The following is a 25,551-nucleotide window of genomic DNA, read 5'->3' as shown; positions in this document are numbered from 1 at the left end:
GTTTGTTACCTCCGGTGACTCTCTACATAAACCAGAATCCATCCTGAGGTCAAAGCGGTTACTAGCTGTGCAAATATAATTAGTGGGACCGCAATAATCCTAAGGAACTGTCATAAAACTAACCAATTTTACTTTACCGTCAAGGCCCTTAATTGCTACAAAACATCCTTCAAGTCGAGACATTCCTTAGGGTTATTGTTCAATCAGATAAAAAATGAGAAGGCCGGATTTTTTCCATGTTCAACGGTTATTTCCACCCACAAGTGATCTTTGGTGGAGCGACCAACACCCAGCAAAATTTTTTCTCTGCGACAGCATCGTCACCGAACTTCACTGGGTTTTTATTTGTTGACCAGACAATATCTTGACTGGTTTTTCATCCGTTAACCAGTCAATATCTTGACTGGTTTTTCATACCTACTTCAGTTACCATCTCTTGACTGGCTTTTCATATCTACGTCACTCACCATCTCTTGACTGGTTTTTCGATCATTAATTAGTCATCAGTTTAACTTACTATTTACTCTTCGCTGAAAATACATCTACACGCACCACGCGTAACTATTTATATCTACAAAGTTGTCGGAATAAAGTGCATATTTTAATTTGTTAACAAAGTGTTATCATCAGTTCGATTATCAAATATATTCTTTGAACAAATGGACTTTTAAAAAATCTGTTATATCCCCAGCGGAAAAAAATTCGTCTGGATTAACACCATTCCTCTACTTCGACTAGTTTCCGAAATATTCCAGAAAATGTTTTAAAATATAGCTATGCTAATAAGTTTTAAATGAATTGTATGAAGCGTCTTAGCTGTATCTCACATTCTTCCTTGTTTTTCATTTTTGCACTCAACATATTTATAGCAAAACGATCAAAATCAGATAATAGCGGTCAGTTCGTAGAAAGTGATCATTAATATATTTGGATAAAGTATAGTATCTGGATTGCAAAATTTGTTATCTGAATATGTCTTTTCAGGGGTATTTTAGGTTATTGAAGCCGTTATTTTTAACAGTAATAAACAGTTTTGAAAATTCAGCCTTATGAATATTTGACCGACAAAAATCTTAACTCTACAAATCCGTGTAAGACCGTGATCATACAAAGCAGTAAAACAAGCAATGGCACAACTAATGCCAATGCATCAAATGTTAATTTTACCGTTTACCGCTGTTTGTATAATCACAGTCTAACCGGCCACCTCACGGCATGATGGCCGGAAAATAAAAAATAATCCAAATAATACTCACAATTCAAATGCATACAGAGTAAGTCATACAGTAGATTAAGAGTACCAAATTTTTAAAAAGATCTCAAAGGTTTCTAAAGATTGTCATTCTAGTCCAATATTTTGCAGTCCGGATACTATACAAAACCCACAAATTTTAAATTATAACATAGAAAAAATGTTCAAATCGTTAAAAATGAAAAATGCCGATCGAAGTAAGAAAGAGTTGTATTTTTTGAATGAATATTTTTCAAATAAACAATATGCGTGTAGTAGCCGCTGACACCAGACTCCCTCTGTGTTCTCGTTTATAATTAGCTCTAGTTATAGTGGTAACTTCTAGGTGGCGTATGCCATGTTTTGATTGTAGTGTTAAACGTATGTGTGGTCATGTGATCATTTTCCAAGTTTTTGCATGCACGGGTTCAAAGTTAATACACTGTAATACATATACGACTGTGGATATATGTATTACAGATATGTATGTGTATATATCAGTGCCTGATACGGAAATGCTCTGAAGACAGTTGTTGCCGATGTCAGTTTATCATAAATTAATTCAATTAATGTCAATTAAAAGTTGGAATCTGGAATTCATTGATAGTGTATTGAGATGGGACTGTACAATATTTTACTATTCATTTTTATTGCATTATGGCAACCTACCATGCAATATATCCTTTTAAATAAATTTTACGGAAACTATCAAAATCAATTACGCACTCAAAATGAGTTATACAGCGGGAAATACAAATATGAGATTAAAACAATTGATATGCCAGTATGTGATATTAAATTCCTGATGTAGAACTTTTATCGGTGACATTTGTTACGAAGTATTTTTATATGTTTACTTTTCTTGCCTATTTAATGTACATATGTTCTTACATTTATCAATTATCGATTATTGCATATGCTTTACGAGAAAATCTCTCAATATACAGAGATCTAAACTTATTAAATTACTAAAGTTCTATACATTACATACGTGTATGAATCTTATTTATATTTTTTTTGTATAAAAAGTAAATTATTTTAAATATATCACAGGTGGATCACTTTAGCTTTTCAGTGCCAGATACATTTAAATTACGATATCTTGTAAATAATACTTGGCAAATCAAAAAAGATGCACCTATTTTCTTTTATACTGGAAATGAAGGTAACATTGAAAATTTTGCTCAAAATACTGTAAGTATACAACCTATAGGATAATTAACTAACATTTCATTTAAACATAATTTAAAATTCCGACTTAATTCTTATATTTTACAGGGTTTTATGTGGGACATAGCTCCAGAATTTGGAGCTTTATTAATTTTTGCTGAACATCGTTACTATGGAGAATCTATGCCTTATGGCAATAAATCCTACATGGATTTGAATCATTTAGGATATCTAACATCTCGACAAGCCCTTGCAGATTATGTCGATTTGATTCAATATGTGAAATCTAAACCAGAATATAAGTATAGTCCTGTTATAGTTTTTGGTGGTTCATATGGTGGTATGCTTAGTGCATGGATACGTATGAAATATCCTCATGTTGTACAAGGGTTAGTGAAACAATACCAACTAGAAATACAATAAAAATGATATATAATATAAATAAAAATTATATAATATTACAGAGCAATTGCATCTTCAGCTCCAATATTACAGTTTAGTGGAGTTACAGAATGTGAAGCTTTTGTACGCATAGTTACCTCAGATTTTAAAACAGCTCATACAAACTGTCCAAAACTTATTCGTAGATCATGGAATACTATCATCAATATAACATCAAGCGGTAATAGGGTAACCTATTATTTATATTGTCTTTTTATATTTTTAAAATTATTCTCTATTTTTTCTAATAGACAAAGGGAGAGAGTGGTTAGCAGATAGTTGGAAATTATGTCAACCATTAAAAAATTCAAGTGATGTCCAACAACTAATGTCTTATTTGGAAGATATTTATATAAACCTTGCTGTAGTAAATTATCCATATGAAGCTAACTTTTTGACACCATTACCTGCTTACCCCGTTAAAGTAAGTATCTCAATTTACAATTAGTTTATTGTTCAATTAATCTCTAAATAAAATTATTTCATTTATGTACATTTTATAATTTACAAGATATTGTTGTTATTACAGGCTGTATGCAAACATCTAACAAATCAATCACTCGTAGGAACAGAGTTGTTAATAGCAATACACAAAGCAATTAATATATTCACCAATTATTCTAGTGAAACAAAGTGTTTAAATTTAAATGATTCTGTGCCTCAATTAGGTGCTGTTGGATGGCCTTTCCAAGCCTGTACAGAAATGGTAATGCCAATATGTTCAGATGGAATAAATGATATGTTTAAACCTCGTTCATGGAATTTGGATAGATATATCAATGACTGTATGAAACAATATTCAGTAAAACCACAGCCAAACTTAGTATGCGAACAATATGGATGTAAAGATCTGTCTACTGCAACAAATATTGTTTTCAGGTATATATCATCAAGTAATATTAATTTGTTTTACTTAAAACAATTGAAACAAATGTGAGATTAATATATGCATAATACAAGTCTACATATATATACTAATATTTCACATGAAATACAATTATCATTTATAACGTAATCTTTTATTTATTCATTATTTTGTTTCATTTAGTAATGGTTTAATGGATCCATGGTCTAGTGGTGGAGTATTACAAAACTTATCTTCTTCAGCAGTAGCAGTAATAATACCAGAAAGTGCACATCATCTTGACTTAAGAAGCAGTAATGCCAATGATCCATATAGTGTTGTTTTAGCACGGAAATACCATCGCTTCTTTATTAAAAAATGGATTCAAGAATACCGAGATAAAAACAAAATTTATTAGCTAAATTTTTATACTGATGTTGTAATAGGAAACTTTAATAAAAAACGAATATGCGGAAAACTATATAAGTACATAATTATTTATTTTTATTTCGTAAATTATATACAAAAAAAGCATAATATACACACAATAATAATTACAAACATCTAGTATCCTTAACTGCTTTAAGTAATTGGTAAGGAATTGAGAATAATAAGAATTTTTATTATCACAGTACTTAATGTCGTAATAAAAAGTTAAAACAGACAAAATTTTTAAATATTTTCGATAATAGAGAGTAAAAAATAATTTAAATGCAGTTAAAATCCTATTCTGCCATAGAGATGTGCTTTGCTTTCTCTATAAGTTTATTGACATAAATGATTAAGCAAGCATTAGTACACGTTAAATTTTAAACAAAATTCAAGTTACTTTTGCTTTTTTTAAATTATCATGTTTTAGTGACAAAATTTAACGTTATATAGAAATACTTATTATAATACTATTATTAAGCTAAAGAAAATCTGGTCTTTATCAAATTATAATACATAAACGACAATGAAAAAAGACATAAGATTGCTAAGTTTTTGATAAAGATTGCGTTCCTATTGTTTTCAGTTACATTTAACTCTAATTTCCTATATCGAGCTAAACGATCTTATTTCTTATTACACAGGTACAGCACATACTTTTTCTTCCCTAAAATCTTTATATCAATTCTCCATTTAATAGTAACTTGTATAGCATGCTATTAAATATGAAAATGTAATTTCTGTGGAAGTTGATTCATTGATTTAGATTTCGTCATCTAATATTTCATAGACATCGCACAAAAATGTATCTAAATACATAAAACATAAAATCTTACTGTTATAATTCTTCTTTAAGTATTAATGGTGTGTACAATATAAGAAAATCATCCGAGTTGAAATAATAATAACTCTATCGAACTTAATTCTAACTTCTGCAATTTATGTAAATTAGCAGAAATTAAGTACTTTGCATAGCATCTAATTTTAAATTGTATGATCATACAACACAGAAATTGTAGTTCTTAATAAACCGGTCTTGTTAATTAGATATTGTTCTATTATACTGTATATACCCTTTGCTTCTATGCAGTACTTAAGATCAGTGTGAACATACCTAATTCAGAATAGAAATAAATGTATAATTGCAGAAAATACTCATTTTCTCGTATATATTATATAAACAAAAATAAATTAGAATAATGCTTTAAAAAAAATTCTAAAAAATCATAGAATTGAATACTTTGTGAAATATAAATATTTTTATCATTTTATAGATTAAACATAGTTTTAGTGTGGTGTACGTCTATGTGCTGTAGTTGGCCTTGGAACTCCAGATCGGCTTCGTATTTTTTTTGGTTGCACGAAAGTATTATCAATTCCGTTATTGTAAGAGAGATATATGTTTGACATATCAGGCTGAATTTGCTAGGAATAGAAATTATTGTAAGTATGATGATTTATTACATAAATGTGATTTATTGTTAATTCTGAAATATTAATACGTACATCCTTGTTAGTTCCTAATGGTGGCGTGATTTGTGCTTTGCGCATATTGTTACCTGTATATGCTACACACTTTAATTGCCATTCCCCAATATCTTCATTCCAATGAACATATCTTTCAATCGTTGTCTAAAATAGGATTGGTACATAGATCTTTTGGCGAAAATATTTATTTTTTTAAATAAAATATTACACTGCCATAGATACCTGATATTCAACAGGAATGTAACTATTTACTATTAACTCTTGAAGTTGTAATTCTCGCCCAATACCTCTAACTCCTTCCAAAAGCCCTTCCATCTCTCTTTGATGTTCTTGCTGTAAATCAGATAACTCTGCTTTAACAGACATTAACATTGTATGTACGCGACTTAATTTCTTAGTTTTCCCTGCAGCTTCTTCTTGCAAGGAAGAATATTTCTCTTCTATATCAATACGTTCAGCTTCCTTTGCTTCAATAGCTTTTTTCAACTGTTCTTCTCTGCTTTTACGTTGTTCAAGTTCAATTGCAGCTGCAGCCAATAACTGTTCTTGAGCTTCTGCTTTTTCCAACAAATTTTCACCTCCGACTAAAATCTTATTTTGTAGATTCTGCATTTTCTCTCGTAATGCTTCTTTCTCGCTCCTAGAATAATTAATATCTTATATACTTTTCAGCGATATTCTTTAACCAATTCTCTAAAAACTTACTGAGTTCTTTTTAATTCGATAACATCTTTGTCATCGGGACTTTTATCTTCTCTTTCAGCTTTGTCAATTTTTTCATTGGAATCTATATCCCTATCTTCTAATTCTTCCATTGTTAATATTTGACTTCTTCTACGTCGAGCTTTCTTCTCATGTCTAGTCTCCCCTATTTCTTCAGAATCTTCAGATTCGTCTTCAGATTCAGACATTTCAGCACCATTTTCTTCCAATTGTTTACGTAATTGTTCGATTTCAACTTGAAACTGCCGAAGTAAAGCATCTTTTGGATCTTCATTAATTCTCGCTCTATTTTTAATATTCTTAGCGCGGTTCGCATAACGAAGTGTACTGATAGTTTCGTCATAGTTTATATCTGCTGGACTTATATTTGCACACTAAATTGAAATAATTATTTCATGAATAATGGAGAAAGAAAACGTAGAAAGGAAAGAAAATGAATAATGTTACCATTAAAGTTTTTGAGTTACCACCCAAAGAATCTTGTAACAATCTCGTGAGTTTGGAATTTCTGTAAGGCACATGTGAACTCTGACCATCAACTAATGCAGATATTACGTTACCTAGTGTCGAAAGTGATAAATTAATTTTTGTTGCTTCTCTTAAACGAACTCCAGAAGCTTTTGTCTTGCTTTGTCTTTCCGAACCCTAGAGAATATCAATGGCATGAATTAGAAAATATGTTAAACTAGAGTACAGTGGGATAATGAGAATAAGAATTTCATACAGCTAAATCAACTAAATGAAGCTTCCCCATTTTTACATGTTGTTCGCCATCCTCTCCAAGTTGACTAGATTCAACTGTGATTGTAAATATTACATGAGACCTCGAACTCAATACGTTCATTGCTGTAGCTCCAACAACACCTATGTATTATATAAGAATTATATATCATATGGAAGAATTATATATCATAAGAATTTATTATAACATTAGAAGCATGGCTGTTTCCATTATCATAGATATTAATATTTAAAATTATATATGTACAATTATATATTCTACGAAGGTACCTGACAAGATACTTACGATTCTTATTACCAAGAGACATTATTCGATCTAAATCATCAGCATTATTGACAACATAGCCACTGAGATCTTTTACAAATACTCCAATATCAGGTCTTTCCTTTACTTCTAGTCTAGTATTTTGATCTTTACCAAGTAAGTCTCTAACTTCTTCATTATAAATCTCTAAATATGTTGCACGTACAAGGAATCTATCAATCAAACATTATTTCTTTATATGTTTAATTCACACAAAATACTTAAATATAAAATTGAATACTAATGAAATTTTGATTTATTTCCTTTTCCATAAAAAATACTTACTTTTGGTTGTCATGAGCCTTAGCTATGTATCCAAAAATATGTGCAAAGGTATTAGGAATGATTCCCCTAAGTTGTGGAGATGTCTTTGCACCTGACATAGTATATGTTTTACCAGTGCCTGTTTGTCCATATGCAAATATAGTTCCATTGTATCCTTGAAGAACTTTATCCACGATAGGTCTCGCAGTTTCATTGTAAATATCAACTTGAGTTGAATCAGTATCAAAGACAGCGTCAAAGGAAAATACTTTTGGTGGTTCTCCTTGTGCAGCATTAGGATTTTCAACTGTTATTTCACTATTTATTGTATCCACGCGTACTATATTCTTACAGTGCCCGTCCAACTCCTTTCCATTTAAAGGTCGAACACGGACCACAACCCTAACATTTTCTATTTCTCCGAGTTCTGCTGTATTGTCCTAGATAAAGGATTATTATATTATTAAAAGTAAGAATATTAAATTATGAAAAAGTTATACGATACGAGAAATAAAAGAGTAAAATATCGACAAAATTTAATTTATATTCATTATTATATTTCTTTTCCCAAATTTCTAATGAATAATACGATTACGATAATAATACGATTTGACAGCCAGAACTGTCAAAAAAATAATTCAGTATCCTTCATTTAAAACGCATGTTTCTGTGATACATAAAAATACTAACTTCAGTCCCCGGCATTGCAGCTTTATTTCCTTCTAAAGTCACATAAACACAGGATTTAAAGCATAATACTATTTAATCTAAAAATACTGGTAAAACGCAATGGACTAGCAAACGACCTCCGTAAACAAATGGATCGATTTGTATAATTATATAGCATGAAGATAGATACAAGCAGGTCACGTCATCTATAGTCCATCAAATTAAGAACTCGATGAGTAATTTACCGATATTTTATTAGAGACATTTTAGTCAATGTTACAAAGTCCTGTAGTTGTATAAATAAAATATTTCTTTTTTATTTTATCTCCATTTGCACTTACGTTTTATCTTTCAGGTATTAGACTATTAGACAATAATATAAATGAAATGCAAATTCATAAACAAAGGACAATGTACATATAGATCTCGATTTTTTGACGATAAACAACTTTTATATTTACCTTGTTGTATTATTTAGTTATACTATATCATATTATAGTATGAATAGGTAAGATGATTGATTTTTCATTTATCTTACTTATGAAATATTCTTGTATATGTACAAATATAATATATATTATGAAACGAAACAGTTTGATAAAAAATAAGAGAATAAATAAAATTAAGAAATATAATGTTACAAAATGTGTGTCTAAATGTAAAGATTTATTGAATTAGATTGAATTCTGAGAGTGTCACCTAAGGTCAGATTAAATGTTCAAATCAGAGTATATTTTAGATAAAGATATGTATAATTATAGAGCTAATATTTTTTTTCGTGCAATTATATCATTGTCGGTGATTCCACTTTAACACTTTAACTTATCATTTATACATATGTGTTATATATATATAACAAGATACATGCCATTATATGTATATCATCATATATACAGGGTGGTTGGTAACTGGTGGTACAAGCGGAAAGGGGGTGATTCAACGCGAAAAAAGAAGTCGAAAATATAGAATAAAAATTTTTCGTTCGAGGCTTTGTTTTCGAGAAAATCGATTTTGAATTTTCGCTCGGTACGCGTGCGGTACGTTATAACGGATCTCACTGTAGATCTGTTGTCTCGATGGAAAAATTAAAAAAAAAAAAAAAATTTTTATTCTATATTTTCGACTTTTTTTTTCGCGTAGAATCACCCCCTTTCTGCTTGTACCACCAGTTACCAACCACCCTGTATATATGACGTTATATTATATTATATATTGTATATACATAATATCGAATGTCAAAAAATATATTTTAATTTGTGTTATTAATAATAAACAATTTGGCTTCCACGAAGCTAAATTTCACCTCCGCGGGTCTACATTTCATATTAATGACTCATATAATTCTTTTATACAACTATCAATAATAATATTCGTGTATCTGTATCTCTCTTGTAACAGGAGACAGAAACGAATCATGATTACATTTACAAGCAATAAAAATAAAATTTACCAGTTTAAAAATTTTATATAATATCATTATAACATTATTATAACAAAATGAATGGTATTGAAATAAAATGATAATAATTAACTAGTAGGAGAAAAGGAACGAATGAGGAAACGTACGAAGTACGCTCAAAACATGTACTTATATACAGGATACGAGTCACTGAGATTTATAAAAAAAAAAAAAACAGGGAAAGAAGGAAACGTTAACCTTAGAAAAGTTCCATAGGCGACAAATATCCAATTTACGGTGACAATCGTTGAGCAAAGATTGCATGCATATGCAGTGTGAACAATAGGAAACAAATCCCTCTCCCTGTTTTCTAGTCATTCCCCTCTGTGTGTCGTACACTGGGACCCTGATGCATATCCCCACCTAGAGAAAGAGTGTACTCGTTTGAAGCGAAAGAGCAGCTGACGACCGTAACAATACATTTTCTGCACGCGAGAGCAATACACCCTACGCAGGGTTACGTTACAAGAAAAGACGGTGAACTTGGTGATACGCACGCCACTGTCTGCTAGCTGCTAGATATACCGGTGTTACAGTGATGTAAAGTTACCAGGACGCGTAGGCAGCAGGTAAGGACCTATTCGCTTCGACGAAATATCGATCTTCCTATTCCAATACATATATGAACAATCAGACACATTAATGTATGCCTACAAAAAAATACGATATAAATTCCAAATAGTGGAAAAATAAGGACTTATAATATGTATGTTATGTATTTCTGAAGATGATTAATCTCATTTGTTTGGGATTAGCGAAATGGAACTAATAAAGAACAAATTATATGTAATTTGTTTAAAATTGATATTTATATTGGAAAATATAATTCCGACGCTGCAGGGTGGCTTTACGTTAGCGGTAATTATGGAGATAAAAAAACATAATTTAAAAATTATAAAATGAGATCATATTTTAATGATTTTCCTCAAAAATGTTTTTTATATGGTTATTCAGTATGTATTTAAATGGTAGTTTAAACGATTGTATCTGGTGTTTGTTGATCTTTTTTTCTATTCATATGTAAAGAGGGCGTTTTATCAAAAAACCAGTTATTTCGAATTAGGCTTAGCTTTAGGTGTGTATGTTTGTATATATTTGTGTACGACAACATTTTCAGTTTTATTCTAAAACATGAGCTTTTCAATTTCTTCCATACAAGGAATGCAAAAAGATTTACTACATTGTTATTTCGCAAATTAAAATATTTTATTATATCGATCGAATATATCTACTCGTGGAGATCCTAATCGAAGTGGATGTTACTCATTTCTCATTCAGACATATGTACATATTATTTCATTCATCTTTCTAAAGCGTGCGTATAAAGAATGCTCGCAAAACGTAAACTATGTATACTTTAGTCTTACCTATACATAATTAAAATATCGTTTAAATATAGCAAAAATATAATTATATAAATAAAATATAATTACAATATACAGCAGAATGGAGCATGTCTGTATATTACAACATTTATAAATTACAATAATATTTTATTTTAATTTAGAAACCTAGAAACTATTAATTGCTATAAATCGATTAGTCAGTGTCAGAGAATGGTATACAAAAAAAAAATAAAATGGAATAGTGATTAGTGCATAGATAGAATGAGATTTAATATATTCTATTTTCGCAATATACCTGATTTCTTGCAAAAAAGAGATAAAGAAGGGAAAAAAGAAGAAAGGAAAGGAGGGAACGAAGCGATAGAAAAGACCTATCAAAGCAGTGGAAATAGGAAAAAGATAGACCCAACAATTTTGTGAAGAAAGAAAGACAGGAGATGCAGAAGAGAGACAGGGAAAGTCAGAGGAAGTATGAAACACAGGTGTAAGAAAGAAAAATAAGATAGGAAAGGCGAGGAGAAAGAATAGAGAAGATTAAGGAGGGAAGAAAGGAAAAAGGTGGAAAAGAAGGACGGAGAGCGAGTGAAGCAGAAAGAGAGGACAGGACGGAAATAGTAGGGAGAGGTTCTGTTACCTCTTACCTGGTTTGCTCTCCTCTCGTGACGGCAGGTCAGTGTTTCTATACTCGTGAACGAGGACGGATGCGTCGACCGGTTATGCGTGGTCATTTTCACGCAAGAAAGTCTGTCTTCCAGCTCCTTGCTTGTTGTCGTCGAATTGTGTATGATCAGTGAGATCGGTTTGAGGATAGAAATGTGGAAACGTACGCAAACGGAGCAACAATTTCTCTACGCGATAAGATAGATAATTTTGACATAGGGTATGTATGTTATCGTATCATTCTAATTACAACTCACGAAATTCTAATTATACCGCATGGAAGTTATGGAAAACACGCTTTCGCTCGCAGGACCAGGAAAACGATATACATGCATATGTAGTTATGTATGTCATTCGTGAAAGTGTGAAAGGATTCTTATATTATGCATATGTACATATACCAGCTATCAAGGTCAGTATATTATTCACGAAAAAGTAAGACGTTCGTTAATGGGTAAAATGCTATCACACGCGTTGAATCGTCGAAATTGCTGGTCTCATACGTATGTACATTTGTATGTAAATAACGTACGTAAGTACATACAATTGACATACCACCAAACGATACGCGGCTAGAATTGTACATATTACTTTCCAGCGCACGTGTTATTACTACGTGAATTGGCTCATAATGAATTGTCGCATTTCCCTATGCTGGAAAAGCTTGATGTGGTCGCTTGACTCGTATAAACATAATCCGTAAAACTAGTCTAACGGAAATAATTCTCTTCGATGATAGCTACAATATTTTTCACGCTGTCCCGCGTAAGGAAAGCTGGTGCAGTTATTAGTTTTATGAAAAGAGAAAGAAATGAAAGACACTGAACTTGGTATAAACATGTTGCTAGTAGAAAATTCTTATGTCGATTAACTTACGATTAATTCTATTGGTATTCTATTTATAGGTTATATTTTTCGTTTCTTTACTACCTTGAACAGCTTAAATGTTATTCACCTTTAAAAAAAAACCAAATATCTTTCTTAACCAATTAATTAACGCAAGTTGCGTTAATTAATTTAATAGTATGCTATTTTGTTCGGTCCAGTAGTTTAGAAATAAGAGAGCAAACAGATAGTTGGCAGATAATTGTAGAAACGAAGTCTGTTAATATTAATTGTGGAAAGTAAACTAGTGTACATCTCTCACAATGTATACGCTGGTATGTCAGTATAAATATGTAAATAAGTTCAGAATAGGAAGCTAGTCAGAGTGTCAATTCCTTCGACAAAACAAGAACAGGTTTCAGAAAGAACTTCACCAACTCTGTGAAAGGTGTTGTCTTCTAAGGTATACGTAGAAATATGCCAGAGGAGAAAAATACATTTACTTTAGAAGTAAATTTAATAAAATCCATCACGAGAAAATTCAATGATTTCACATTATTAAATGTCGATCATTTGTATTTAATATTTATTATGTTACTTCGTGTAAACGTCCAATTACAGCAGATATATACAGATATATACACATATTTTATTATTCCTTTATAGCTGATATAAATCAAAGTTGTTCAACACTTTTGCTGATAATAAAATATCTTTTGTCAGAAATCACAGTAATGTTACTCTTTAATATGATAATGTTTAATTTAACATTACTGGTCGTTGCTTCATCTTTCTGCCTGATGTTTTCCGTCTAAATGTACAATATATGGTGTGACAGCAGTACTGTCAAATGCACGATACATACGCGTGTATATATGTACCTTTTTCACGCAGTGTTGGTGACGCATGCGTTTCAACTACTTAATAGTACCTAATATATGTACAACCAGTTCGTGAAGACAATTAAATATTTAGTTGATTTTATTGTCATTTTTTATGTATGCATATATGTGTATATATATGTATATATAAAATTATATGTATATATAAAATTATATGTATATATAAAATTATATATATATATATATATAGGGTGGTTGGTAACTGGTGGTACAAGCGGAAAGGGGGTGATTCTACGCGAAAAAAGAAGTCGAAAATATAGAATAAAAATTTTTCGTTTGAGGCTTTGTTTTCGAGAAAATCGAATTTGAATTTTCGGTCGGTACGCGTGCATTTTATCGCGTCTCGTTATAACGGATCTCACTGTAGATCGTTGTCTCGATGGAAAAATTAAAAAAAAAATTAAAAAAGAAAAAATTTTTATTCTATATTTTCGACTTCTTTTTTCGCGTAGAATCACCCCCTTTCCGCTTGTACCGCCATGTTATATGTTATATATTTAATATATATAATTATTATATGTATATATAAATGAAAAGAAAGCTGCGAAATATTAAGCAATGCAAATTATGTTTCATAATATGTTAATAACAAATACATAAATTTTGAAATCATCGCATATCGAAATGAAATTTTTCGAAACAATTTCCAAAACAGAAGTTTGCTTGACAATTTTTTTATTGGTTTGATGTTGCCTCTTCGTTTGTTATCTAACGAATAATATCTACATTGTTTCGGTAAAGTCTCTCTTTAGGGATGGCTTTCCAGTTGGAAAATGTTATGAATTGTTGCCCTTTCGTTAGAAATAATTCATTAAGTTGCACATTGGAATTTCCGGCTGTCAACCATCAACTCATATGACACATATATCAAGAAAATTACTATCGATTAAGAGTTTGCTTTAGTTTGTAAATTGAATTCTTCATTGAAAATTGAATCCCCATTACCATCCCAATATACTGGAATATCAGATAAAGTTGGTATTTGAACAATTGGTGTTGAGAATAATGATATATATATCATCAATTACCATATCTTCAACTGTACATACATCGGTGCTATCTGACAACGAACTGTCAGAATCGCTACGTGTAAGTGGCGTATTTTCTGAATTATCGTCCAAAGCATTATTTCTAACTCTTCTTAGAAATGTATAAGAGATTCCTTAAACTCTTTTGGATACCTAATTTCTTTATCAGCTATTCTATTGGCGAATCAATAGTAAATCGACGAAAAATAACATTCTGCTTGTAAGCGTGGCGACGCAATAATAATAAATATTTGATGAAAATAAAAACGCAATAGGTGCGGCGCATTATTGAAACAAATAACGAAACGAAACAAATGCATCGGTAGCATTATTAGAACAAATCATATGACATAACATATATGTCAGTTGTAACGAAACTGTTAATCGATTATATCATTTTTGAAGGAAGTGGCTCTCACGTCTATTTACTTTTACTTCTTGTATGATACGTATGTAGATATCATCTTTATTTATCATGAATTTAACAAGATGCAGTGAGCTAACGAGATGATATACATGTGTTTGTTACTACATATTTTCTTCATTCATAAAGAAATCAATTACCCACTTCCCAAACCCAAAACAATATTCATTGCATATTATATTTCGAATTTAATTACAAATAAATAGGAAATGAAAGCATTACATATACACGGTTATTATAACTTTTATATTATGGAAAAAATGTGTGTTTTGAAGATGTCGATATTTTTCAAGCTATCGGCTCATAAGTTATTTCAAATAAATTCCATAATGAAAAGCTATCAATTTGCGCACATAATCGACACAGGGCGACGCGTGATCTGAGATGCGTCCCTGAGATGCTTTTTTTTTCAAGGAATTCTCTGAAATTCTCGAGGTAGACGGTGAGCACATTGCACCATAAACGCGGAGTCGTTGGATCGGTACGTTATGTACGGGTTGTGGCAATGTAATGCGGTATAGTAAGGTATGGCGCGTAAGACAGATGTTGGTCAGGAAACAAATAAAAGAGAAAGAAAAGGAAAGAGAGGTCGACGACGAGAGCTGGTAGTTTGAAAGCAATCCCACAATCTGACGAGTACTACATTACTATCATTAGTCATTTCAGGATATCTTTTACAAAAGATCTTAATGATTTATAACGTTAAGCTTAATGTTAAGCCGTAATACATATTCTCACGAACGAATAGCCTTTAGTTTTGGAAAAATTAATGTACCATCGGATCATTCTTCCTTCGATTTATCGAACTTTGTTTGCAAACATTCATCTGGATACGTACCATGATGTTGTCGATATAATTACTATTTTATCTTAGTCGCTTCACAATATAACAATCGGACAACATGTAGGTACATATTTAGCGAAGTGTTCGCTCCAGTTCCTAGATGACTTAAGAAATCGAAGAAACTCCTGATAAATCTACTAATGACAGGAAACACCGAATGACATTATACGCACTATACACAAAATATAAATTATTATTATCTATACATATAATCATATCCTATTACTATTATTATTATTATTGTTGTTGTTGTTGTTATTATTACGAAACCGTTACCATTACTATTACCTGTTATAAAGATTTTTAATATCGCCGGATGAAAATGTTTTCTCGGGTGGAAATTTTACTTGTCGACATGTTGCACGCACAATGCCGTTAAGCAACGGTCCCTATTTACGAACGCCATTAGCATCATAGATTTCAGGGGCCAGCATGGTGATAATATACTCTTACATTGCGATAATATACTCTTACGTGCACATGATATTAATCATTGATCTAACATCGTCATTCTTCGTAGTAAATATGATAGTTGTGAATATGTTTTAAATTTAGATAATTTGTTATTAGTTTGCAAGATAAAATACTATACAGGGTGGTTGGTAACTTGGTGGTACAAGCGGAAAGGAGGTGATTCTACGCGAAAAAAGAAGTCGAAAATATGGAATAAAAATTTTTTTTTTTTAATTTTTCCATCGAGACAACGATCTACAGTGAGATCCGTTATAACGTACCGCACGCACGTACCGAGCGAAAATTCAAAGTCGATTTTCTCGAAAACAAAGCCTCAAACGAAAAATTTTTATTCTATATTTTCGACTTCTTTTTTCGCGTAAAATCACCCCCTTTCCGCTTGTACCACCAGTTACCAACCACCCTGTATATTACATAAAATGCTAAAATATAATTCGTATCGGAAAAAGTTAAACAAATTTGGAGTATACAGAGATGTAATAAATTTAATAAATAGTTCACCTCTATTACCTACATTTCATGGAAATTGCTATATATTTATTAAAACGAATTTAACCATTGTAAATGGATAAATTTTTATTGCCTTAAAATTTAATGAAAGGGAAAGAAAATGAATTATGGATTATCATATAAATATGAAATAAAGAAGAAAGGAAATCTTTCTAACGAAAAATAATAAATTTTCTTTAACAGATAACAAGATTTCGTACACATGAATACGTGTAGCATAAAAAGATACTATATGTATATAATGTACACCGATCCTTGATTAATCAATCCTCCAGTTTTTAGAGCAATACAGTTCTAATCAATCGCAGAAACATATTTGTGTTCGTGACTCGTGATAAGGGTGGCGCAAGCGCGAATATAACCAGTTCTTTTCGAGAAAACAGATGGCCGGTGGCGTCCTTGGCGTACTAACAATTTGTTCGTATCCAGTACGAGTCCGTGTGCCGGTAGGAAAGGATCCGCGTTCTTCCACTAACAATGGAAAATACGAATATGAATCTCCGTCATCCATCGATTTCAATTATTATGGTGCCGTGAGAAATGGAAAACGGATTTTCCATTAAGATTATTTACTGATTTAACAGAAACATTGTTTACCTCCAAATACCTAGTTCTATTTGAAGTAACAAAGAGAAGAATCTAGTTTTATATATAATGAATCGGTGCGTTTACACAAAAGTAAATTTTTCTTTGAATTTCGATTAAAAATGTTAAAGTTTGAGGAATTTAATAAAATATATTTTATTAATACATTTTAGCTTATGAAATCATTCAAGATAATCCAAATCAGAATCGAAAATCGTTGTGCAATTATTCGTTTCTCTAGTCTAGACTCTAAACTCTAGAGGAAGAAATCTTACTTGAAAAAATTTGTAAACTTTTCGCGAAGAAATTTCTTTCATTCTCTCTAATGCAATTGCAGAATTTTTAAATTATTCAGATAACGTTCAGAAACAATTCAAACGACTTGAAGACGAAAATACAGTGAAAAACACTATGTGAAAATTGAATAAATTTTTCAAAATATAATCTTCAGCTTAATATTAGAGAAGAAAGCGTCACAGAACGATATTGAAAAATTTCAGTAACGTACTTACCTCGTGTCGAAAGAAAATTTTGTACAGCTTATCAAAGAGCAGTTATATTATATCACGAACTCCATCAATCGTAAGTGTTTTATTTTCTTCTTTCGAATTACTTCGAGGCACGACTTTTTCCTTGCTTATAGTATCATACGTATCATACGAAAATTCCCGAGTGAACACGTACATAGATTCAAATTAACAGCATCGTAAGAACACCGCTATCAAATATTTATCCTTAGAACGATGATTCATTAAAAAGAGCCGAGCAAGGCGAGGTTTCCAATGCCCGTATTTCTATTTAAAGATCGTTAAATCTATAGTCGTTTTGTGTACGATTTGTCAAAACATTCTTGGTTGGTTAATGTTTCTGTTCGAGGTCTTTAATTGATGATTTTATTAGAATAAAAGTGACGGCGGAATAGGACGCCACGGTGAGAGTATCACGGTGAAAATCAAGAAGTCGTTCGAAAAACAAGTATGCAGCTACTTTCCAGCTTTATGACGAGGCACCTGACACGAGGAACATCCTTGAAAAAAGGTATGGTACTTCGGTCCGAGCATCAGGTGAACACTCATTTAGAACAATAGCACCGTAATTACTACAACAGAAATACTAGCTTCTAGGACTACGTTTTTCTTTACTAGACTTCTCTTAGTCGTCGATTGTTTCCTTTCCTTTCTTTCCTTCCTTTCTCTTGATACATAGATACTCAATAACGATTTTCTCACGATTAAAGGATGTATCGAAACTAAATTGTAACAATTTTTAGTGTATATTTTTTTATGGTATGGGCATGATTGTAACATATTCATTCATTTCGATTTCCAATTTTTCGTTTATAATTGGTACAAATTATAACCACCCACACAGTATAAAATATCAAACAAGTTAAAGTTTGGTGTATATACATACATACTCAAAGAGGAAATATGCTATTTCACACTCATGTAACGCATCGTTGACTTGCATTACACGCTGAAAGAATGTATCTTGAACAAAAATAAGAAAGAATAAATAAATACAAGCTTAGTATGATACCATTCTATCAAAGGTAGAAAGCGCATGATCTACATTATTTGATCAATATGAACCGAAATATCCAAGTAAAGTTTGAAAGAAGGTCTTATAATCACGCGATATTAGTATTCTACGATCAGTGCGGATAGTGCGGTGATTCTTAATTAAAGCATTGCCTTTTGTATTCAAGACATACACTTTCTGTAAGTGTGGCCCAACGAATGTTAATTGCAGTTCGAGCAGGTTTGAATATTTTGACGTACATACATAAATATATTTCAAATATACCGAAAACTGTCTACTTTTGGTCTTACGATAATAATCAGTACATGGTACTTTAATCGCTTCGCAAGCGTATACGAGATATATCGCGATACAATATTATTCGTACGATGGTCACGGACGAGTTATCCTGCAACGCAATACCGTTCGTATAACGGCATTACGAGATTACCGCATTACGATATGCCGCGAGTCTGCTTTTCTGTAATTACAGCTTCTAATAAACAAACACGCGGGATAACTCGTCTGTGGTCACTGTACGAACAATATTGTGTCGTGAGGTATCTTGTTCGTGGTAGCGAAGCGGTTAATAGAGTAAGATATCTTAACGCCCCTTAGCGTTACATACCTATCGTTTAAAAAATGTTGTGCCCTTTATTATTGTATTTTCGAAATAATGCACAGCTCAGAAAATGATCATGCAAAGCGGTTAAATATAGCGGTTGAAAAAATGCATTTTCAACATAGCACTTCTTTCGCGTTTTAACATAGCAGACAAAAGTTGTTTCCGGTGAACTCTGTAAACTCACATTGTGAATGTATCGTATGTAGAAATAATATTAGGGAACACTGCAAAGAAGATTTTTCTTTCAAAAATTGGCCATGTGCCTAAAAATTGCTACGTTTTTTAGAATTCGAAATCCAGCAATAATTACTGGATATCAATATGGTTGAAAAATAAAGAAGAAACATCAGGTTGATATCAATGAAGGATATCCGAAAGATTGAAATTGTTTGTAGATATGGAGATACGTTATAAAAACAGTACATTCTTTTCTATACCTGATATTTAAATAATTGTAATAAATGATTGAATTTTATATTAATTTCTATTCGTTTTATTTTTTTTTTTTATCTGTGAAAAGAATTGGCTTTTTGGCTTTAAAAAGTATGGATTCACAGTTCTGTAACACGAGTACTAGAAAGTATGTTAACGCTTGGAAAGGTTGTGGTATCAATTTCTATGCAAGGGGCATTTGTAATGCCAAGGTCTTGTCCTCGATTGTTCCTGCTTGTAGCCTTAAGTATATCAGAGAGTGTATACGTACTGACGTTTCACTTTTTAGTCGTAAAATCATATCGTTCAGAAATCTGTAAACGAATCTAAGATCGTACGTAATATGTGTAAGGTAATACATATTGCCGTCCATTAAAAAAACAAAAAAAGTACACTGTTCTTTCAATTAAAAATTATCACACTTGTGCCAACTCGTAGACTCCAATACATTGAAAAATATGAAAAATATTCTATGAATATTACATATAATCACTTTTATCTTTTTAATATCGAATGTTAAAAAGCACATACATATGACAATCATTTTTATCATAATCATTTTAATCATGATTACTAAATATATAATTTTCCAAATGTTCGTAATAATTATAAATTCATACATGTATGTATACAAGAAGGATTTATTTGTATTTAAAATTAACGAAAATTTTCTTTCTTTTATTCTTATAATTTTCTTGCTTTTATAAGCAGAGTGTATAAACGAATGCCGTTTATGAATGTTTTATACAATTCAAACGAAATATAATGCCTTGGAAATTTAATAATTAACGAATTAGACAAATTTATTTCGTAACTGGTCAAGAATAATAAAATATTACCATATTTAGATTTATAGATTTAGTTTGTTGATATGCAAGTAGAAAACGAATAAATGTTAATGAATTCAATCAGTAAATTGTACCACGCACTAACATAATTAATCTTTTCTATTCAAAAAGAAAAATATGATATTTTTTTCATTGAAATACAAACAATAAAAAAGGGATGTAAGATCGCAGATATCTTGTTTATCGGTTTCAATCTCGAAATCGCGTTCAGGATTCACGCGACGTTTACAGGGGACGAACATAAATCGAGGTAGACAACTTAACAAATGAATCAAGTAAACGCGACATTTCTCGAAGAGCGTCCTGAATTCATCGTACATGTAGATTGCGGTATCATTAATTGCGTCCAAACGACGTCCATCCTTGTACTTTCAGTAGGATTGTAATTGATATGCATAATAGTTGGGAAAACATTAGGCACGAAAGAATCCCAACATCGTATGAGAACATAGTCATTAACCGTGCGGTCAAAAAGAACCGAGTCGACTAAGGCATTTTATGTGGAAATGTGTTGTATGGATCGTACTTTAAAAAATTAACTTCCATGCATATCCATAATATTATAGCATAATATGTTGCATCTTTTTGGATTCAATCGCATCAACTTATCTACATATATTGGGTTGCTCGGAAAGTTCGTTCCGATTTTTAAAGAAAATTCAAACGCACCACATTTATATTTCGATATACATTTATTGAATTATATAGGTGCCATCTTGTTCCACAACCTTTCTCCATCTTTCACGTAGTTTGAATATTCCATTCCTTCTAGATCCTCTCAGGTTTTTCGGCGAAAAACTTTTCAATATGATTTTTTATGTCGACCAAAGAGTTAAAGTTTCTGCCATTAAGGGAATTTTGTAATGATCTAAATAGATACAAATCTGAGGGCACAATGTTTGGTGAATACAGTGGGTGGGATAGCACATCTCAACCAAGCTTCAACAGTTTTTGTAGAGTAGTCAAAGATACATGAAGCTGCGCATTGTCCTGAAGAAACACGACGCCCGTCTGATTCGCTAGTTCTGGACATTTTTGTTCAATTGCCGTCTTTAATTCGTCTAATTGCGAGCAATATTTTTCCAAATTTATCGTTTGGTTGTTTGGTAGAAGCACGTAATACAGGATTCCTTTCCAATCTCATCAGACACAGAGCATGACTTTCTTCGGATAAAGACTGGTTTTTGAGGTGACCAAAGGGGATTCATTCAGCTCTCCCCAAGATCTTTTCCGCTTAATATTATTACAAATAATCCATGTTTTATCATCCATCACTATTTAGTTAAAAAATGAGGTCTCCTTGTTGCGTTTATAGAGTGAGTCACAAATGGAAATGCATCAGGTGTTTTTCCGTAATCGTTGGGAAGCCATACATCAAGCTTCACAAAATGCTCGTGGGTGGTGGATTTTGATATTTTTAACGGTTCCGCTAATTCATGTATCGTATAGCGTGGGTTATTCTCGATCAGTGTTTTGATCTGATCTTCATCAATGGTGGAGGGTGTCCTTGATCTTCAAGATTGAAATCACCAGCTTTAAACTTACCAAACCACTTCCGCACCGTTCTTTCAGTTATAGCACCGTCATCATAAACAACGCATCTTGTTTGCTGCTTGTGTGACATTTTTGCCTTTCCGGTAGAAGAAAAGTATCAAATGCCTATGACGCACTTTGTTTCCTCCCATATTTAAGAGCGTATAAAATTAACAAAAATTAATGTATCCTAATCAAACTTTTTTCTAAACTTGCCTAAAATATCACCTTTTGGAATATGTATACATGTAATTTGTTTTCAATCGTTCTGATATGTTCAGATCTGCCTTAATGTCACCTACCAAAAATCGGCACGAACTTTCCGAGCAACTCAATAATTTTGCTTAACTTTAGTAATTAAAAAAATACCTTTTGATATGTAATTTAATATCTAGTATTTAATAACTTGTAGAAAGTACTACTTCTTTCTTATACTTATTGTATTTATTACATTATTAATTATACTTATATGTAACTATAAATAAAATAATTACTTATGAATTGATGTATTTCATTTATTTTCTTCAACAACGAATAGCTCATTGTTAGATAAGAATATTAATTCTTAATCTTAATCATCTCTTTTCGCTTTATTTTATAAATCCATCGTACATATATTGAACATACATACATGACTTAAGTTAATCGATTAGCGTTAAGCAGTTATAATTATAACAGAATATCATACGATTTTTCTAGAATAGGATTAACACTTAACTTCTTTGTTTGCCTTTCTTTCTTTTTTTCAGGAAAACGTGAAATTACTAGAGGCGGTAATTGTTCAGGTTGCATAGGAGGTCCAGCCAAAGCGATTAACGATACCATTCGATACAGTACTGTACCTGGGGATGCCAATATGATCCCTGAGGATACCGCACCCGACGAAGATTTCGCTTTAACTATTACTCAAAAATCTCAGGTGCGACAAATTCTTTTGTTTTATTCATAATGCATGTCGTACTTATCTACTACACACATCAAAGTTTGTGACACAAGATAAATGACAGACAAATTTTTCCATGTAAATGACATTAACAAGTGTCATTTAGTAGGAAATTGAATATTTTCCAGGTTGTAACATGTATAAATTTAATATTCTAATAGCAATAATAATAATAATAGTAGTAGTAATAGCAGTAGTAGTAGTAGTAGCAGTAGCAATATATATAGGAAATACTTTTCAGTATTTAAATGTCCCTTCGCTAGTTTTACAAAATAAACACTTCTTTTCTTCGTCACTCACCCAAATATATATACGTTCTCCAAGTTATTACACGTTGCTCTTGTTAATAGCGTTTGCTTTCCCTCCTTCCTTCTTTTCTTTAAATATTTTGATAAACCTTCTGTGGTTATTTTCCTATACTTCATATTGTATCTAGATCTTTGTATTTCACTCCATTGTTTGTCTTTCATCTTTTTTCCTCTTTGGTAGAATCTCTCTTGCATCCACCTTTCTCTCCCATAATTACTTTATTCCTTCTTGGCTATATCTACATTCTTTGAAGTGTTCCAGCATTTCTTTCAGTCTTTTACTATCTCCTTTTCCGGCTTTTCTTTCCTTTAGGCAGTGTTTGAAGAGGTTTTCTCCTCTATCTTCCTTTCGTATTTCATCGGTCATTTTGGAGATATAATCTGGCGTCTGTTGGTCCATAGTAGCATCCTAACATCCATCTAATATATCTTTCCAACTCCTTTCAACTTCCGTCTTCTCTAATATTCTAATATAAATGTTAATTGATATTTCTTATACTAGATCACATGAATACTTATTATATGTACAGAGCAGCGTTCACAATTGATCCAAAAATAAGATCCTTTTTTATCATCATTTGCCTGAAAAGATATTCAATTATAGTTACTCAGAATTATATCCATAATGTTTAAAGGACGAAGCGATATGGTAGAAAAAAAGTTGAATGATTTCAAATGAAACTACACATGTGTATTTATATAATTTAACAAATTTATATTGATACTTTTTAATATCGTTCTCCGTTTATGGTCTTTAGATTGTTACCAACAACTTATTATTTACATTTAGCTGTAAATCAATCTATCTTGTACGTTAAATGTTTAGGCTAATAATATAGATACCATTTTATCTCTTACATTATTTTGTAGCCAAAAGTCTTGATTATTTGAAAACTATTTAAAAAATATGTGTACTACTGAGTTATTACTCTCTTAATCTTTCATATACATGTATGCATTTGAAACGGTTAGCTATATTTAAACTAGATTACCGTGTATACACATATCATTATTATTTGATGAGAAGATCGCCTAAATTTTATTCATTGGACAGGATTATGAATATGTGTACATTATACATACATATGTTTTCTTACGATCACATAGTTAATGAACATATTGAGATTAATAGCGTGCTTCTAATATTAATCGCTACCAGCTTTTGCCAACATATTAAATTATTCATTCGATAATACCGCAAAAAGGCTGTCACAATATGATACTTATTACAATTTTTCAACTACTTAATGTGTATGACTAAAAAATCGTGGATGCCACACCGCAATTAACAACCGATACTTGAAAGTTTCTATCTGCGGTACTTGATAAATTAGTACCTACTTATCTATTAAAGTAAAAAATACGTATAAATATCTCGGTATGATAATGATGAAAATTGTTACGATACGAAATTACTATTGTTCATGAAAATCTCTCTTATTAACATTGTTTCATTTCATGCAAAATGCATTACACGCAGCTACATATATACATAATTCTAATGGTCCGTGTTCTTGCAACAGCGGTAGGAATTTTTTGACGGAATTTACGTGATTCGAATTGTCAACCTCACCAAAGGAACAGGCACACAAGAGATTTTCCGGGAAATATTCCTTGAGGGTTCTCGAGTAGATGCGACTGAACGTCGCGTCGCGTCGAGTCGGTTGAATCGTTGACTTGAAAATACGTTGTGTATTATTTCTTATACTATATATACTTTCACGAAATTAAATTATTCCCTTATGAAAGAATTATAATTTATTAAAAAAAGAAACAGTAATATCTAAGGTAAGGGTAAGGGCAATGGGTAACGCTGAATTTAAATATAATTTATATAATAATAAAGGGAAATGTAATTATACGACTAATTACACGATTTCAATCCTAGTAAGAATGAAATGTTTACCGCCGGTAGAAAATTTGTAATTTTGCCTTTACATTACTTTACTAAAAGACAAGTTTGTAATGTTACAGAATATA

At 31.4% G+C, this 25,551-nt stretch overlaps 3 protein-coding genes across 7 annotated transcripts in view; 2 read left to right on the top strand and 1 right to left on the bottom strand.

The window, feature by feature from the left end:
* The first annotated feature begins 1,668 nt into the window (after positions 1-1,668).
* LOC117157994 (lysosomal Pro-X carboxypeptidase) lies at positions 1,669-4,172 on the top strand. Its single transcript, XM_033336403.2, has 7 exons — positions 1,669-2,015; positions 2,285-2,425; positions 2,510-2,790; positions 2,866-3,023; positions 3,094-3,266; positions 3,372-3,721; positions 3,891-4,172. The coding sequence occupies exons 1-7, from the start codon at positions 1,848-1,850 to the stop codon at positions 4,102-4,104; spliced, it is 1,485 nt and encodes a 494-aa protein (XP_033192294.1). The 5' UTR covers positions 1,669-1,847; the 3' UTR covers positions 4,105-4,172.
* Klp64D (kinesin-like protein 64D) lies at positions 4,160-8,462 on the bottom strand. The gene is made up of 9 exons (XM_033336402.2): positions 8,326-8,462; positions 7,657-8,075; positions 7,354-7,544; positions 7,051-7,190; positions 6,774-6,971; positions 6,309-6,700; positions 5,826-6,243; positions 5,622-5,747; positions 4,160-5,540 (listed from the first exon to the last, which is right to left on the bottom strand). The coding sequence occupies exons 1-9, from the start codon at positions 8,338-8,340 to the stop codon at positions 5,403-5,405; spliced, it is 2,037 nt and encodes a 678-aa protein (XP_033192293.1). The 5' UTR covers positions 8,341-8,462; the 3' UTR covers positions 4,160-5,402.
* A 1,762-nt stretch (positions 8,463-10,224) lies between these two features.
* The window catches only part of LOC117158015 (uncharacterized), a 31,888-nt gene continuing 16,561 nt past the window's right edge, over positions 10,225-25,551 (top strand). The window contains exons 1-4 of one of the 5 annotated variants that reach the window (XM_076619148.1): positions 11,791-11,989; positions 12,080-12,181; positions 18,262-18,399; positions 23,070-23,239. In XM_076619148.1, the coding sequence (XP_076475263.1) occupies positions 18,339-18,399; positions 23,070-23,239 (231 nt within the window). In that variant the 5' untranslated portion in view covers positions 11,791-11,989; positions 12,080-12,181; positions 18,262-18,338. Of the gene's footprint in view, positions 10,333-11,790; positions 11,990-12,079; positions 12,182-17,751; positions 17,944-18,261; positions 18,400-23,069; positions 23,240-25,551 lie in introns of those variants that run through there. The other 4 variants (XM_033336467.2, XM_033336462.2, XM_033336469.2 and 1 more) reach the window with 4 other exon arrangements.

The sequence above is a fragment of the Bombus vancouverensis genome, chromosome 6 (genome assembly GCF_051014615.1).
Source record: "Bombus vancouverensis nearcticus chromosome 6, iyBomVanc1_principal, whole genome shotgun sequence".
NCBI lineage: Eukaryota > Metazoa > Arthropoda > Insecta > Hymenoptera > Apidae > Bombus > Bombus vancouverensis.
The sequence above is the reverse complement of the archived record's forward strand: the minus strand, read 5'-3'. Positions and strand labels throughout refer to the sequence as shown.